The 18,986-nt window shown below is 45.5% G+C and overlaps 1 protein-coding gene across 1 annotated transcript; it reads left to right on the plus strand.

Moving 5' to 3' along the window:
* The first annotated feature begins 3,051 nt into the window (after positions 1-3,051).
* Positions 3,052-12,707, plus strand: LOC117869449 (glucagon-1-like). Its single transcript, XM_034756286.1, has 6 exons — positions 3,052-3,115; positions 7,635-7,725; positions 8,378-8,524; positions 8,862-8,993; positions 10,504-10,596; positions 12,561-12,707. Exons 2-6 carry the CDS (start codon positions 7,652-7,654, stop codon positions 12,568-12,570), a joined length of 456 nt encoding a protein of 151 aa, XP_034612177.1. The 5' UTR covers positions 3,052-3,115; positions 7,635-7,651; the 3' UTR covers positions 12,571-12,707.
* The last annotated feature ends 6,279 nt before the right edge of the window (positions 12,708-18,986 follow it).

Consider the following 18,986-nt stretch of genomic DNA (forward strand, 5'->3'; position numbering starts at 1 on the left):
TGCTGCCGTGTGGTTAACAAAATGGCTTCAGTCATTACCATGCTATGATCTCTCCATTTCAGATCCGTCCATCTGTACCCACCTAGTTAAGGACCGGGATAGCAGGCCTTTGAAATAGCTAGCACACACCTATATGCTATATATTCAGCACCTCTCTGAAGCTACTGGCTTGTATTCCAGAATCTGTTTCATTTACAAGGAAAATGAAGGCCTTCACTTGAAACTTTTGCCAGGATAGTGATTTTGCTTTCGGGGGTGTGATTTTTTTTATTGATTTTATTTTTAGTGACATTTTGATACCAGCAAAAGCCCTAGTGTAGATGCAGACACCATGTCCTTCTGTCAGGATAGCTTATTTCATTCATGGAACTGGTATACGCTGTATGGACAAAAAAATTCTGTTGCTGATATAAACTGCATCTCCGTGGTGCGGGGAGAGGGTGGCTGGCACAGCACTACCAGCAAACCCTGAGAGCTTGTCCACACTGGAAACACCACAGCAGCATCGCTGCAGCTGCTCCACTGTAGCACTTCAGTGTAGACACTCACTACAGCGACAGGAGGGGTTCTCCCGTCAGTGTAGTTAATTCCACCTCCCTGAGAGGCGCTAGCTAGGTTGACAGAAGGATTTTTCTCTTGAACTAGCGCTGGGATTACGTCAGCTTAACTACCTTGCTCAGGAGGTGTGGATTTTTCACACCCCTGAGTGATGTAGCTAGGTCGACTTAACTTTTGAGCGTAGACCTGGCCTGAATCTCTAGCTGTGATGGTTGCGAAGAAAACCGGAAAACGTGACCCAAATGTAATGGATGTGTTGGTGGGTGTGCAGGGAGCCTGGAACAACAACGCCGAGGGGTGTGAAACACCCCATTCATCTCAGGATTTGTCTGCACTGGAGCTGAAAGGTGTAAGTTCCAGTTTAGGTAGACATACTCGCACTAGCTGTGATCGAGCTGACATGCTAAAAATAGCACCGTAACCACCATGGCACAAGCAGTGGGACAGGTTGGCCATCCTCAGTACAATCTCTTCTTAAACCCTAGGTATGTTCTCAGGGCAGCTAGCCCCTCCCGCTGCCCTTGCAGACATGGCTGCTATTTTTAGATCTTTATCCGGAAGGTACAACTCAGGCTCCAGTGTAGATGTTGACTCAGATGCCCAGTAAAGATCATTTAAATATCAACACTGTTAACTATTTCATTTCATAGGGCTGATCTACACACATTCTTGTACCAGGATAACCTTTTTGATTGGTCAGGGTGATTTTTTACCAATATAGTTATACCAGTGCAGCTCCCAATGTGGATGCAATTATACCAGCGTGAAAGTGCCTGATACCAGTATAGCTTATTCCCCTTCCTGTACAGTGTAACCATGTCCATGCTAGAGGCTGTACTGGTATAAATATATCAGTAAAATGTATGGACCAGGCCTATGGAATGAAATATTTGACAATGCTGACATTTACAAAAATGATCAAAGGTTTAGAAAACCTGATTTAGGAGGAAAGGTTAAAAAACCTGGGCTTGTTTAGTCTTGAGAAAAGAAGACTGAGGAGGGGGACGGACCAGGTAACAGTCTTCAAATATGTTAAGGGCTGTTACAAAGAGGACAGTGATCAATTGTTCTCCATGTCCACTGAAGGTAGGATAAGAAGTGGGCTTAACTTGCAGCAAGGGAGATTTAGGTTAGATGTTAGGGAAAACTTTCTAACTATACGAGTAGTCAAGCTCTGGAACAGGCTTCCAAGGGAGGTTGTGGAATTCACAGGAGGTTTTTAAGAACAGGTTGGACAAACCCCTCTCAAGGCTGGTCTAGGTTTACTTGGTCCTGCCTCAGTGCAGGGGGCTGGATTGGATGACTTCTCGAGGTCCCTTACAGCCCCACCATTTCTATGATTCTATGAAACACGGCTGGTTCTTATTTGATAAATTTACGAATGGAATTCTATGACGAAGTTGCCGGTGACAACAGGGGATTGAACGTGCTGATCCAAGAGGTCCTTCCAGCATAGGTGCTGAAACTAGGCGTGTTAGGGGGGCTGCCACACCCCCTGGTTTGAAGTGGGTTCCATCATATACAGGGTTTAGAGTTTGGTTCAATGGCTCTCAGCACCCCCACTATACAAATTGTTCCAGCCTCCCACGTCCTATGTTCCTTTCACATTCACCCCTTTTATACTGGTATAACTCCATTGAGTCAGATTTGGTACTGCACCTCACAGCTGATGTAGCACTGGAGAGAGAGGGAAAAGGTGGCTTTACCTCCCCCCTCTTTGTGCTCCCTGAATTTTAGCATGGTTAAGGGCCTGCCCAGCTCAGCGTCCGCAGGGGCTGCTCTAAGTTATGGAGGTCATGTATAACTGCCTATGAGCTGCTCTGCAGTCCAGAATAACTGCAGTCCAGAGCCCTACTACCATGCCTCTGTCCTCCCCTGATCCAATCTCTCTCACCCCTGGGCACACCCCAGTATCCAGGGCTGCACAGGAAAGCGGAGTAAGGAAGCCTACAGCACCTCTAGGCTGAAGCGGGAACCCTCCCATGCCAGGTGAATTCCCCAGGGATTCTATCAGAGAAGCATAATGGGGCCATAGTGGGGGAGACAGAATTGGACCCACTGCCTTTAGTGCAGTGATTCCTGCTTTATATCAATGTAAATGAAAAGAGAATCAGCCTCTGGATTGATTAACAGCTGCCATTTGCATTTGGTAGAGGAAGTGAGGGGAATTAAGTAACATTGCCCCACTTTATCACGCCCTACGAAACTGGATCTGAAAGGAAGCACCATGTGGAGTTCAGTTCTGGGCCAACACGGTTTATGCCATGTCTATCACGCCCATAACGTGCGTTAGTTCTTAATTTTGTGATACAGCCATGCTTAATTGCCATTAATGTAAACATATTTTAAAAGGGTATTTTCCTGCTCTGTAGGTCAATGGACCTAATGTAGCTGATCTAAGTGGCTTTGATTTGTTCTAATTAGCTGGCTGGTTTCCTGTTTATTTCATGGAAATAGAATTGGTTCATCACACCTGGTGTATATAAAGGGGCTGAAGGTCCCAAGTTGAGACCTGAATCTACTGGAGTCCTAAGTGCTACATCGGAGGACCAGGAAGGTAAGAAGCTAAAATCCAATCGCTTTATTTTTGTAATCTCTTCTCTAAAATAATAGTGTGATGGCAGCAAAGGGCTTTGACATTCTCAGGCAGAAGGAGGTGTAAAAAGTAGGAACGTAAGAGCTGCCTTACTGATCAGATCAATGGTTCATCTAGCCTACTATCCTGTCTCTGACAGTGGCCAGTAACAGAGCTTCAGAGCGAGTGTACAGAACAGGACAATTTTGGAGTGATCCATCCCTGTCTTCCTCTCCCAGCTTCTGACAATGAGAGGTTCAGGGTTACCTTAAGTATGGTGTTGCATCCCTGATCATCTTAGCTAATAGCCATTGATGGATCTATCCTCCATGCACTTATCTAGTTCTTTTTTGAACCCAGATATACCTTTGGCCATCGCAACACCCCATGGCAATGAGTTCCACAGGTTAATTGTGTGTTGTGTTAAAACGTATTTCCTCTTGTTCGTATTAAACCTGCTGCCTATTAATTTCATTGGGTGACCCCAGGTTTTTGTATTGTGGGAAAGGGTAACTAACACTTCTCTATTCACTTTTTCCACGCTATTCATGATTTTATAGACCTCTTTCATATCTTCCCTTAGAACCGTAGCTCACTAGTGGTTAAAAATCTCCTGGCAAGGAGTTCCACAGATTGACTGTGCGTTGTGTGAAGAAATACTTCCTTTCATTTGTTTTAAACCTGCTGCCTGTTTATTTCATTTGGTGACCCTTAGTTCTTGTATTATGAGAAGGAGTAAACAACACTTCCTTATCTACTTTCTCTAAACCAGTCATGATTTTATAGACCTGAATCTTATCTCCCTTTAGCTGTCTCTTTTCCAAGCTAAAAAGTCTTAGTCTTATTAATCTCTCCTCATACAGAAGCCGTTCCATATGCCTAATCATTTTTGTTGCCCTTTTCTGAACCTTTTCCAATTCCAATATATCTTTTTTTTGAGAAGGAACAACCAGATCTGCACGCAGTATTCAAGATGTGGGCATACCATGGATTTACATAGAGGCAACATGAGATTTTCTGTCCTATTTTCTATCCCTTTCTTAATGATTCCCAGCATTCTGTTCGCTTTTTTGACTGCCGCTGCACATTGAGTGGATGTTTTCAGAGAACTATCCACAATGACTCCAAGATCTCTTTCGTGAGTGGTAACAGCTAACTTAGACCTCATCTTTTTATATGTATAGTTGGGATTATGCTTTCCAATGTGCATTACTCTGCATTTATCAACACTAAATTTAATCAGCCAGTTTGTTGACCAGTCACCCAGTTTTGAGAGATCCTTTTGTAGCTCTTCACAGTCTCCCTGGGTCTTAACTATCTTGAGTAGTTTTGTATCATCTGCAAATTTTGCCACCTCACTGTTTACCCCTTTTGCCGGATCATTTATGAATATGTTGAATAGGACTGGGCCCAGAACATACCCCTGGGGGTCACGACTATTTACCTCTCTTCATTCTGAAAACTCCCCATTTATTCCTACCCTTTGTTTCCTATCTTTTAACCAGTTACCAATCCATGAAAGCACCTTCCCTCTTATCCCGTGGCAGCTTACTTTGTGTAAGAGCCTTTGGGGAGGGACCTTGTCAAAAGCTTTCTGAAAATCTAAGTACACTATATCCACTGGATCCCCTTGGTCCACATGTTTGCTTGCAATACGATGCTTGTTCTGGGGGAATTCTCCTTTCGCTCCTTGTCAGTTGTTTATGGCCCCCGTATACCATCAGAATAGCATATAGAGGCTGATAGGGGTGGGGGAGGCAAAGATCCTTCCTCTAGCATCTTGCCGCGGTGGGAAGGCTTGTGTGTTCCAGTGACCCCGGGAGGTATGTTGGTGGGAGTTTTAACTCCTGGCAGGGCCACCCAAGCTGGACAGGTCAAAGGGTAGAGACCAGACGAAAAGCAGACCACTTGCCCTTCAGGTTGGGAGTGGAGGGACAGGCCAACTGCCTATGCTCATAAACAAGTTAAGTTATAGTGACACGACAAGGTAGCGATGCTGGCAAACAGCACGATGGAGGGGGACGGCAGAGCCTTTTTTATGCCGTACGCAGTGGCTGATAGTGTGGGAGGGTTTTGGATTCAGAATTTCATACCAGAACCCCAATCCTGCAATATCGTTAAAAACATCATCACATTGTTGTGCTAACTCAGCTCTGATTTTCATAAAATCTCTTCACAGTTTAAACCTTTTCCCCCTTGCTCGGGTAAATTTAACATAATCTGGGATTGTTTTTACTACATGTTTTCCTTCTCTTTCATACATGGTACAATTCTACCCCTATCCCAGCTTGACCCAAAATTACCTTTTAAGTAAAACAATGTTCTTCCACAGATTAACTATTTTCATATATGTAACAAAAAGCATTTGAAAAAAGGAACAACACCAGTTATTTAAGCTTTATGCCTTTTAAAATTCAAAATTAATCAAATGCTGTTCAACTTTGCATTTCATGTAGCTTCTTTTTGTAATTCATTAGCACATTCTGCAAACATTTGTCTTCTATTGTTTTAGAGATAAGCATTTTAAGGTGGTTGTTTAGCTATACATTTGATTTAAACATGAAACATTGGATTCTTGATTCATTTGACCGTGATACGTTTGATTTAAACACTATCCCTTTGATTTAACCACTATAATGTGATCTTGCTTCATTTGATTTTTGATACATATGATTTAACCACTATACCTTTGATTTAAACTCTATCCATCTGATTAGTTTTCACTTAATAAAAGAGCTGCACAAATATTTTTAAATGTCCTGTTTTTCCAGAAGTGAAAAATGTGACATTCATTAAACGGCATCTAAAATGTTCACCATTTCTGTAAATCACAATTAAGGGACTGATCTTGGAAATATTTAAGAATATGTCACTTTATTTATGTGACTAAAGTTACTCTCATATAAAAGTACACCTCTACCCCGATATAACGCTGTCCTCGGGAGCCAAAAAATCTTACCGCCTTATAGGTGAAACCACATTCTATTGAATTTGCTTTGATCCGCCGGAGCGCGCAGACCCGCCCCCCTCGAGCACTGCTTTACCGCGTTCTATCCGAATTTGTGTTATATCGGGTCATGTTATATCGGGATAGAGGTGTATTTGCAGGACTGGACACCTAAATGGTGATATATAATGATCTTTTTGTATTGGCGTTCATAATATTAAAACTCACCACTGCAGCACATTTTCCAAAATATCTGTGAAAGAGAGTGAGATGCTGAACAACAAAATGCATGTTTTCAATGTGTTTTGCTATAAATACAATGAAAAGACAGAACAATGTTTTTGAGGGGGGGAGGGATAGCTCAGTGGTTTGAGCATTGGCCTGCTAAACCCAGGGTTGTGAGCTCAATCCTTGAGGGGGCCATTTAGGGATCTGGGGCAAAAATCTGTCTGGGGATTGGTCCTGCTTTGAGCAGGGGGTTGGACTAGATGACCTCCTGAGGTCCCTTCCAACCCTGATAGTCTATGAAAAGCATTTGCAGAGCTGAGATCTTAATTCAAAGCAGTCAAATGCCCAGTGAGTTTTGAACTTAAATCTGGAAAAAAAAAAAAAAAACATGGACTAGTGACAGCTCAAAGACCATAACTTCTTGGGGACTGATCCAAAGTGCTTTCAAATCAACAGGAACCTCTCCATTAACTTCAATGGACTTTGGCTTATATCTTTCTTCAAAATCCTATCCAACGGAATGGAAAAAGACCCATTCATCTAAATAGAAATTAGATTGGGCTCATAAATCCGGCAGAAACGTTACATAGAATAATCTTCCTATCAAGCTGCCGTATTATTACCATTTATTATGTAAGGTCCTAATCTGAAGCTATTGAAGTCAATGGAAAGACTCCCACCAATTTCACTGGGTGTTTGAGCAGCCCCTGAAGAAGTGTAGGGTATGCAGCCCTTTCGCAAACATGGAGGAAGATAGGGTCGTTGGGTTTGTCTATGCTATGGGGTCTACATAGGGGGCAGCATAGCTCCGGCACCTTGGCTATGCCATTATAACCGTGTAGCATAGTTGCAGGTTATAGCAATGGGCAGGTTTTTCTGTTGTTGTAGGAATTCCACCTCTCCGAGGGGTGGTAGCTAGGTCTATGGATGGGTTGTCCTGGTGTCCTAGCCGTGTCTACACCGGGAGGTTAGGTCAGCATGGCTGTGTTGCTCACAGGTGTGACTATTTCACACTCCTGAGAAATGTAGCTAGGTCAATCTAAATGTTAAGAGTAGTCCAGGCCTTTGCCTCAAGGAATTTACAGTGTATCATGTACTGATGATTCCGATATAAAAACGTAAAGTGGTAGGGAATGGCTTTGGGAATGGTGTGTGTGGAAGTCGCTTTGTGTTCAGGAGAGAAGAGATTGTTCCAAGCATAAAGATCGGATTCCTGCATTACAGTCACACACGCAAATTACACGGCTTGCTTTCCTGTTAGCAGATCACTTGGTCGTCTGGCCTTGTTGGTCATTTGTATTGCCAATGCTTTCCGTCTTCCTTCAGAGAAACAAGCCAGGAAAATGATGTCCTTGAAAGTTCTTGCTCTGCTCGTGGTCTCTCTGAGCCTTGTTCTGACGGAGGAGAATGACTTCAGGTAAGCCACAAACATTTTCTGTGCACTTTAGACCTCCACTGATTTCACTGGGCGCTGGATCAGATCCTTAACTGGATCTCACATGGTGCATCTCAGAGCACTGAGAGGTGAGCGGAGAGGAAGAGTTGCTTTTAGAGATGATCAGGTATGAGGGAGATTTGTCAGCCAAGTGCCCTGAGCACAGGGATGGGAGCCAAGAACTCCTGAGTCCCCAGCTGCAAACTTCTCATGCAAATGAGCTAGAAATAAACGAGGCTGGCCAATTCCTCAGGGGTGACAGGCGTGGAAGGCTCTCATGTTTTGAAGCTGTTGAAGCCACAGCCAATTATACAAAATGGACATATGATATAACTCCTCCTGCCCCTGTAAACTTGCTCCCCCATAGGACACAAGTGACTCCTACTGAAATCAACAGGAGTTACTTGGATCCTAGGGGATGGAACGGAAAGCCGAGAAAGGAGGATCCGGCCCTGGTGTACTTCACGAAGTTGGGCCGGCACTGGGGGCCTTGTCATATTGCAGCTGGTAATGAAAATGTCACTAGCCACAGTCATTAAATGGGGCATTCGCCTCGAGCTAGAAGCAGGGGGCTCTTGCGACGTTTTCTCTCTGCCTAGCTATGACTCGCTCTGTGTGTCTCCTGCATTCTCAGCGCCAACCCGAAGAGTCCCAGCGCCAGAGCCGTTCAGCGACGTTACTCTGAGGCCATCCTGGCCAGCGATTACAGCCGGACCATGGATAACATGCTCAAGAAGAACTTTGTGGAGTGGCTGTTGGCCAGAAGAGAGAAGAAAAGCGAGTGAGTCTTTAGTGTTGCCGTTGTCCAAATTTCAGGCTGTCGTCGGCCACACTGAGGCGTATGAAGAGTGCAGAGCTCAGAATATTTTTCTTGCATGACAGCAGCAATGATGCAGGTGCTTGAACCCCAGGAAATGCTTCTGTTCCGTGGGGGACACAGCACAGCCCCTTTGCTTCCTCCTTTGACTTCAGTGCTGCTGGTAGATGGCCTTGGGAAGGAGAGGGGGTTAGAAATCACAGAAGGGAAGCATTGGTTTCAGAGTAACAGGAAGGGAAGCATGTTAGCACACTCTGGTGGAATCCCAAGGTGAAGTCCTCTTTTAATTTTGCCTTTCCAGTAACGCCATCGATCCATCCAAGAGGGAAGCTGACCCCCAGATGTCAGCTGTCAGTGGTCAACGTTTGGAGCTGGCCTCCCAAGGGGCTCAGGACTTTTTTGTCTGGCTTCTAAAAAACAAAAGAAAACAGAGGTGAGTTCTGTGACTGGAGAGCTATTTGATTGAGGAATAGTATCCCCAGGGCAGGACGGGATCCCCAGTGGTTGAGTGATTTGAAGGAACACTTTCCGGTTACAAAGCTTTGTCAAGAATGAGAGATAGTTGAAACTTGGCGTTTCCGATCTTTAATCGGGACGCTGGTAACAACATGACTTACCACAACAAAGTCTGTTGGAAAACAAAGTGTATCCCTGGTGAATTCCAAATGCAACTGTCAATTCATTCAGTTTATGGCCCTCTGTTTTATGCATGGCAGAAGGTTTAGGAACAGGCGTGGGGGTGTCAGAGAGTTAGTAGAATACCCCTCACCCACAAACACACTGGTCACCAGGCACCCCAGAACTGCAAAGAGGAGTGAGCTCAACCGACGGACAATCAGTGTCACATTAATGACTCTGTCTGAAGGGTTTGTCATGTCAGAAAGGGGTTAAGTCACTCACGATTCCTTCCTGGTTAGTCAGCAGGAACGCCCCCAGCCATTGAGATGTCCTCTTCATTCTGCCTTCCTCACTGAAGCTTTTATTTTGCACAAGAGAGCCTGGTTATTAAGACCAAAACGCCCTTTAATTTAAACTGCCTGTCACTGCTTATGGTTTTGCTGGGATGCTCAGACAGCAGCATGAGGGTTTCTATTAAGGAGCAAATGAGCTAAGGGAGTTTGTCTTGCCTGTTGCAATAACCAGGACTCCATGTGGCATCTTGAGGGACGAGACTGGATCCATGCAGGATTACCTAGTTTTCGGTCCAGATCAGGAGGCAGAGATTTATTTAGGAGATTTCTCAACATGGGGGGAAGACGGAGGGAAAGCCATGTTGTGGTTTCAGAGGGAAAGAGCGTGGAGTGATACATTTAGTAAAGGATAACGCAGAGCACTGCGAGATGCAGAGAGGAGGGAAACGCATGCCCCTGACTGGGGAGTCCTTGAGCAGTTAGAGCCAGACGGCAGATGAATTTAGACAAGACCCTGAGCTGCAAAATTTGAATCGGGCTCTAAACTTTCCCATTCAGATCCAGGGGGTTGATCTGGGTCCAGCTCTAATCTATTTACAGAGTGAAATTCCCTTGGCTTTACCCTCTGATAAGCTAATCACTGTCCAGCAGTCTGGCAAAGCAAGTTCTCTTTGACATTGGCACTGTTACCTTTGCAAAAATTCTCACCTTCAAACCTCTCTGCTGGGCAACCTGAATTGCACAAGCAAATTTTCTAGTGAAGACAAGACTTTGAAGCAGAGAAGGAATATTGGCAGGGGGCAGAGTGAAGGAAGCATGCTCTGCCGATGCCTCATCCTGTATCTGTCCAGTGTAGGACTCCAGTCTCCAGAGCTGGCCATCAAACATCTTCCAATAGCCCTAAAGTGAGTGACTATATTTGCAAGAGAAGGAAAACACAAAGCTGCCGGTCACGGGGGGAGATTTGTATTCGTGGCTTGTCATCGAATGAAACTGGATTATCTCTGTTCCTCTGATTTACATTTGTTGCAGTCTTACTGCTCCCAAAGAATCTGATCGCTTGAAAGACGTTCTGAGCGAGGAGCTATTGGCGTGGCTGACGTCTGCTGATCTCTGTAGACCGACGTGAGTGGCTGTTCTTCCTAGTCCTGGTTTTTTAATGCTTCTCTTCAGTTCCCATCCCCCTGCCTCCCACTGTACAAATAGCTGCATAAAGGTGTTGGGCTGCTTTGGTGACAGACTTTAGATTTCTTCAGATAATGTTCAGGCCGGATCATCAGCTGCGCTGGCACAACTAGGGTGACCAGATGTCCCGATTTTATTGGGACAGTCCTGATTTTTGGGTCTTTTTCTTATATAGGCTCCTATTACCCCCCACCCCCTGTCCTGATTTTTCACACTTGTTGTCTGGTCTCCCGAGGAATAATGTCTTCATCCCACCTTAATAATAACATAACATACACGAGAATAGCCAGACTGGATCACACCAATGGTCCATCAAGCCCAGTATCCCATCTTCTGACAGTGGCCAATGCCAGAGGTTTCAGAGGGAATGAAAGACCAGGGCAATTATCAAGTGATCCAGCCCCTGTTGTCCAATCCCAGCATCCGAAAGTCAGAGGCCTGGGACGCCCAGAGCATAGGATTGCAGCCCTGAACACCTTAGCTAATAGCCATTGATGGACCTATCCTCCATGATTCTTTTTTTGAACCCAGTTATACTTTTGGCCTTCACAACTGGCAAGGAGTTCCACAGGTTAACTCTGTATTGTGTGAAGAAGTACGTCCTTTTGTTTGCTTTAAATGTGCTGCCCACTAATTTCATTGGGTGAGCCCAGTTCTTGTGTTATGTGAGGGAGTAAATAACACTTCCCTATTCACTTTCTCCATCCCATTCATGATTTTGTAGGCCTCTATCATGTCCCACCTTAGTTGTCTCTTTTCCAAAAATCCCAGTCTTTTAAATCTTTTCTCATATGGAAGTTGTTCCATGCCCCTAATCGTTTCTGTTTTCCTTCTCTGTACCTTTTCCAATTCTGATATATCTTTTTTTGAGATGGGTTGACCAGAATTGCACTCAGTATTCAAAGTGTGGGCGTACCATGGATTTATATAGTGCCATTCTGATATTTATTGTCTTATTATCATTCCTGACATTGTTAGCTTTCTGGGCTGCCACTACACATTGGGTGGATGTTTTCAGAGAACTATCCACAATAAGTGAATAGCAAGAGGGGGCCATGATAAAAAGATGTAAAATAAGGAACGGTCTAGAGCAGTGGTTCTCAAAGCCGGTCCGCCGCTTGTTCGGGGAAAGCCACTGGAGGGCCGGGCCGGTTTGTTTACCTGCCGCGTCCGCAGGTTTGGCCGATTGTGGCTCCCACTGGTTGTGGTTTGCTGCTCCAGGTCAAGGGGGGCTGCGGGAAGCGGCACGGGCCAAAGGATGTGCTGGCCACCCTTCCCGCAGCCCCCATTGGCCTGGAACGGTTCCACTGGGAGCTGCGATCGGCTGAACCTGCAGACGTGACAGGTAAACAAACTGACCTGGCCCGCCAGGGGCTTTCCCTGAACAAGCGGCGGGCCGGCTTTGAGAACCACTGGCCTAGAGAAGGAAGATCAGGAATTTCTCTTCTCACAGTCTCATAACACAAGAACAAGAGGGCATTTGATTAAATTAAAAGGTGAGAAATAAAAACTGATTAAAGGAAATACTTTGTCACACAACGTGTGACAAAACGGTGGAACTCACTGTCCCCGGAAGGCGTTGAGGCCAGGAATTTAAGAAGATTCAAAGACGGATTGGACACTTAGATGGATATCGAGAATATGCACCAATGTCATAATTAATGATGACCATTTTCAGAAGGGATATTAAGCCTTGTGCATCAGGGTTTAAGCCGATCTCTATTAGAGACCAGGATGAGACCTGGAGGGTGGGGGACAGATTATCACATATCCGCCTACTGTGGGGTTCTTGCACCTTCCTCTGCTGCTGACCTCTGAACTGGACAGATTTGGATTTGATGCATCATGGCTTGAATATAGCAACACCGAACATTGTTCCTTCTCCCAATTATCTCTTTTCCCAGGACTCAGTAGCCCCAAGACTCTCCAGAGGAGCTGGCTATGCACTCTAACAACGGACGTGTTAAGAATGAAGAAGGATTTTGTAGCCACTTAGCTCAGTATTCCCCCTCTGTGCATATTGTGCTCTTTGCTACGGTCAACAATAAAGAAGGTAGTCTGAAGCTGACATGAGACTGAGATTTTTTTTTTAATTCATGGAAATATGACAGGGTGACTGGGAGGATTGCCAACCCTCCAGGATTGACCTGGAGTCTCCAGGAAGTAAAGATGAATCTTGAATGAAAGATTATGTCATGCGATGAAACCTCCAGGAATGCATCCAAGCAACATTGGCAACCCTACCAGTGGTCCCTTTAAGAGGGAGTGAGGTCCAGGGTACCAGTGATGGATTACCTTCTACCCAATCAGGGGGCCTGGGGCAAAGCAATTTCGGGGGAGCGGACATAAAAAAGGCACCATCTGCTGCGGTGCTTGTACTCACTGGGCGGCGTTCCGAGTCTTCGGCGGCGGGTCCTCCACTCGCTCCAGGTCTTCGGTGGCACTAAGGACCCGCCGCCGAACACCCGGAGTGCCGCCGGGTGAGTAAAAATCCCAGGGACAGGATTCTTGGCCAGGGCTCGCGGGGCCCCTGTGGGGCCCAGGGCCTGGGGCAAATTGCCTCTGGGCGGCCCTGGTCTAAGGGACGGCCCCTTGGCCTTTATATAGGGAGGAGACCCAAAAACAAGGAGGAGAAAAGGAAGAAAGTGAGTCTAGTAAGAGACACCCAGAGTCCTGGGCTAAAGAAGAAGCTCACCTGTGGAAAGGTGTCAGGGTGCAGACAATGCTTAAAGAAGAAGATTATCTCCAGAGGGAAAGCCTGATGAGGGATCACCTGGTGAGGGGGCAGTGGGATGTCTAAGCATTGACTTAAGATGGTTCAAGGAAGAGTGGGGTTGTTGAACTGGAGAAATTGAAAGGAGAAGGAGAGACCACTATTGTCTCTGGACATTGGGGTTTAGAACAAGGTGAATCCTCCTGTCTGTGGGAGTGAGAAGGTGACTTTGTCCCAGTAAAGAAACCCAGGTTGGGCATCAGCATGGATCATCCTGGTGTAATTCTAAGGTGGAAGCCCTAACTTATGGGGAAACTGAGGCAAGAAAGTTGCTGCAGCGCCACACTTGGCCAGTAGGGGATGTCACAGGGCAGGCACGCCCTTTTACCGGGAGATATTAAAAGAACACAACACCGTGCCCTAGCAACCAAGGATCTCCAAGCACTTTAGGAGCATTTCTTAACTGTATCCTCATTTTACAGATGGGCAAATTGTGACACAGCCAGGTTAACAGCCAGGTTTTAAAGGCCCAGCTCCCATTTAGGCACCTGAATAAGGGCCTGATTTTCAGCAGTGTTCAGCAGGCAGCAGGCTGAACCCTTCCGCAAATCAAGCCCTGACTGTGGGCGCTGACCTCTACTAAAAACCAAGTCCTAAATGGCCTGCTACAGGCATAGAGAACGAGGAGGACTTGTGGCACCTTAAAGACTAACACATTTATTTGAGCATAAGCTTTCGTGGGCTAAAATCCACTTCATCAGATGCATGCAGTGGAAAATACGGTAGGAAGATATACATACACGGAGACCATGAAAAAATGGGTGTTGCCATACCAACTGTAACAAGAGTAATTAATTTAGGTGAGCTATTATCAGCGGGAGAAAAAAAAAACTTTTGTAGGATGGCCCATTTCCAACAGTTGACAGGAAGGTGTGAGTAACAGTAGGGGAAAAAAATCAGCAGGCATAAAGTAAGTCTAGGGCAGAGTCTGAAACAGAACCCAGATCTTGCCTATGCTCAGCCTTATGTCTTAACCACAAGACAACCTTGCCTGTCCACACTCTTGGATCCACTTGCACACTCATATATATGATTATCCCAATAGGGCTTGGCAGGGCCGAGACCAAATGTCCATTGCAAAAGTGTTAGAATCCATTGCAGAATAAAAACTCTGGCCTGCAATGGTTCTAGGCCCTGAGACAGCAAAGCACTTAACCCAAGCGTTGCTGAATTCACACCTGAGACGTTTCAGGATTCTAGTTTGATTGGCTCACCACTAGAGGGGGGGCTTATAAAAGGAACACACTTTGCCAAGCTCAGTTTACCATGGCAGGGCTAAATTTATCCAGGGTGTAACTCAACTGAGGGCAGGTCTATGCTACATAGTTTTGCCGCCACAACTATATGGGTAAGAGCTGTGATCCTCGACTGACGTAGCTGTACTAGCAAAAGCCCTTAGTGCAGATGAAGTTATAACGGGAAAGACTGCACTTTTGCTTGTTTCACTTTGGGGGGCAAGCGGGGGTAGGGTGACCAGACAGCAAATGTGAAAAATCGGGACGGGGTGTGTGTGGGGGGGGTAATAGGAGCCTATATATAAAAAAAACCCCAAAAATCGGGACCCTAGAGGGGGGGATGGAACCAACTAAGGGAGGATATAATAGAGATCTATAAGATCATGAATGGTGTGGAGAAAGTGAATAAGGAAGTGTTATTTACTCCTTCACATAACACAAAAACCAGGAGTCACCCAATGAAATGAATAGGAAGCAGGTTTAAAACAACCCTAAGGAAATTCTTCTGCACACACTGCACTGCCAACCTGTGGAACTCATTGCCAGGGGATGTTATGAAGGCCAGATGTATATCTGAGTTAAAAAAAAAATTAAGTAAGTTAATGGCAGATAAGTCCATCAATGGCTATTAGCCAAGATGGTCAAGGATGCAACCCCATGGTCTGGGTGGCCTGAAGCCTGACTGCCAGATGCTGGGACTGGACGACAGGGGATGGATCACTTGACAATTGCCCTGTTCTGGTCATTTCCTTGGAAGCATCTGATATTGGCCACCGTCAGAAGACAAGATACTGGGCTCGATGGCCCATTCATCTGACCCTGTATGGCCGTTCTTATGTAACAATACCAGCGTCAACACCGTTTTGCTGGTAAAAGTTGCATCCACATGAGGACCCATAGGTTGCAAAATGATCTGGACAAATTGGAGAAACAGTGTGAGGTAAACAGGATGAAGTTTAACAAAGACAAATGCAAAGTGCTCCACTTAGGAAGGAAAAATCAGTTTCACACATACAGAATGGGAAGAGACTGTCTAGGAAGGAGTACGGCAGAAAGGGATCTAGGGGTTATAGTGGACCACAAGCTAAATATGAGTCAACAGTGTGATGCTGTTGCACAAAAAGCAAACATGATTCTGGGATGTATTAACAGGTGTGTTGTGAGCAAGACACGAGAAGTCATTCTTCCGCTCTACTCTGCTCTGGTTAGGCCTCAGCTGGAGTATTGTGTCCAGTTCTGGGCACTGCATTTCAAGAAAGATGTGGAGAAATTGGAGAGGGTCCAGAGAAGAGCAACAAGAATGATTAAAGGTCTTGAGAACATGACCTATGAAGGAAGGCTGAAAGAATTGGGTTTGTTTAGTTTGGGAAAGAGAAGACTGAGAGGGGACATGATAGCAGTTTTCAGGTATCTAAAAGGGTGTCATAAGGAGGAGGGAGAAAACTTGTTCACCTTAGCCTCTAAGGATAGAACAAGAAGCAATGGGCTTAAACTGCAGCAAGGGAGGTCTAGGTTGGACATTAGGAAAAAGTTCCTAATTGTCAGGGTGGTTAAACACTGGAATAAATTGCCTAGGGAGGTTGTGGAATCTCCATCTCTGGAGATATTTAAGAGTAGGTTAGATAAATGTCTATCAGGGATGGTCTAGACAGTACTTGGTCCTGCCACGAGGGCAGGGGCCTGGACTCGATGACCTCGCGAGGTCCCTTCCAGTCCTAGAATCTATGAAGCTATGAATCTATGAAAACCCTTTGCCGAATACCGTATACCAATATAGCTGTACCAGCAATCCTAGGGTAGACTTGGCCTGAGGTTAATGACGGTATCTCATGAATTTGGACCCATAATACAGCCTCATCTAAGAAATGTGAAGGGCACATTGTTAAGATACCACAGTGTCATCTGCTGGATGATGCCTGGCCTGGGTAAAAGGATTGCAACCCATTTCACTGTGGATACGGTCCATGCCATTTAAACCAAAAAAAAAAAAGTCACAGCGTTCATTGTCACCTCTGCAGGCAGACGCAGCAGCAAGGCCAAGGACTGAATGTCGCCTGAGCTGCCCTATCAGTCCTAGAGAGGTTTGCTACAGCTCAGGATTGAGACACATCGGCAGAAGGTGCAAACGTGTCCAGCTACTATGCATGCTATTCCTGCTCCATGGCTAATTGGAGGACTTCAGTCTCCAGGGCTAGGATTGACTCCCTTGTTATCTTTTGGGGGCATGCACTACTTTGTGGCTCTCTTTTATTACCCCTCTGGGGCGAGCTCCGCAATTTTGATTTGTCCCAAGGAATCAGCTGACCTCCACTTCATTTTGGTCCATCCCCTTTTTTGAGGGGGAGCCATCAATTTTGTCTGCGGGTGGGCCCATTCAGGAGCCATCCCACCACCTGCTGGAGATCAAAGGGGATGGCACATTTCACCAGCACTACCTTCAACATTGTGCCTTTTAAATGCAATTTAAAAAAAAGCAAAATTGTCTTTTACATGGATTTTTAATAATAGTTGGACAAGACAATCCTAGAAAGGACCAAGAGTTCTTTTAACTCTTGCTAGCATGGTGGTAAGTGGAGTTTGTCTATAGACAGGGAATGTTTTATTTTTGACCCATGCTACAATTACCAAAAACTTCATTAAGAATTGAGATTGCCCAGTTGTATCTTGTGCCCTACCAGAATGTCAAAAGTGGCTACACTGAAACCTCTGAAAACCAGGAAATACAAATTTAAGATAATGCCACACCCTGCAACGCAACCTTAACTCTGCCCTCTTTGAGCGATGCAATAATATGCCAATAACATGCACACTAGGATTCTACCATCATGGATGCTACAGGACACTTTGGGAACAGAGCACATTAGTATTACAGGACAGAGTCTAATGCATTAAGACCTTTAAAAATCTGGAACTTTGGGTTTTTTTATATAGATCATCTATATATAGCTTGAATGGTAAGACAGTTAAAAGCAGAAGTTCCATAAAGCGCTTTTGTGTGTGTGTTTTAAATAAACAAGAGCCCTGGAGATAAGGCGGGATTCATTTAATGCATGACTTCATTGAGGGTTCATGAATAAGTATCCGGGGGGGCTGCAACCATCTTGCACCCAGCCAATGTTGCTGAAAGTTAAGGAGGGCCTGGGTAGATCAGAGGGAAGTCCTGGTATGGAAAAGGTGGTGGACTACTGATTTAATGTATGAAGTTGGCTAAGCTCTGGTTCAAGATTTAGCAGGAAGGGACTCTCCCAGCAAATGACATGACTATCTCCACGGGGCTTAAATCATTTCTGAGGTGAAGCCGAAATGTAAATGTGACATGAGCAATGTATTTTATAATGAAAGACTGCTGAGAGATCTGATCTTCTCTGACTCTGATCCCTGCCTTCTACTATCATTATTTGTAATAGAATAACACATGCAGGGTCTGGGGAGTAAGGGCAAGCCAGTACTCATGGTTTATCAAGGACTAACCCCTTCGTGAAGTAGGTGTGAGGGGAATCTGTTTTAGATGCTGGGATGCAGAGTGTGCAGTCACTCGGCATTTGGGGGCGGGAAGGGCCAAGGAATCATCAGCCTTTGGGGTGCAAGATTCTATCATTCCAGGAGACAGGAACACAAAAATGGTGAAGGCAGGCCACACAGGGTATGTCTACACTGCAATGTAAGCCCGGGGTTCAAACTCAGGCTCAAGCCTACCCCACTTCCATCTATATGCAAATCACGCTAACCCAGGGCTTGGTCCCAGCACCCCATGGCATGGCGGGTCCAAGCCTGAGTCAAGCCAGGACCCAGGGTTCAAGCCCTATTGTTACGAGTGCAGATGCAGCCCCACTAGATTTGTGATCTGGGAGCCTGCCAACAGTATCCCACAATCCCATGGGCCAACTTTCTTTGTCATCTGAATAGTCAAGTTTGGTGGACAGTTAAGTTTTCCCACATTTCACTATGAACAAAGGGCTACAGAAGATACCTGCCACATTTTGGGAGGGTGCTATGAAGTCTGGGTTATGGGAGGTCAGACTTGGGCCTGCATAATGCAATGTAGACACTGGAGCCCCAGGTTGGGAATCCAGCATTCAACAATTCCTAGCCTAGGGTTACAAATGAGTGTAGACGCTCAAGCTCTAGGTTAGCAAACCCAGGGTCTGCTAACTTGAGTTCTACTAACCCCGAGCTTACATTTACTCCTAGCAGAATTCTGCACCACTGCACACGAGCAGAATTCATGTCCCCTGCACATTTCTTTGCTTCCCCACAGGAAAATGACTCTCTGACAGGGAAGCAAAGAACAGTCAGGCACTACTCCCTAGCAGTGCAGGTAC

This window comes from Trachemys scripta, chromosome 23 (assembly GCF_013100865.1).
Source record: "Trachemys scripta elegans isolate TJP31775 chromosome 23, CAS_Tse_1.0, whole genome shotgun sequence".
Lineage (NCBI taxonomy): Eukaryota > Metazoa > Chordata > Testudines > Emydidae > Trachemys > Trachemys scripta.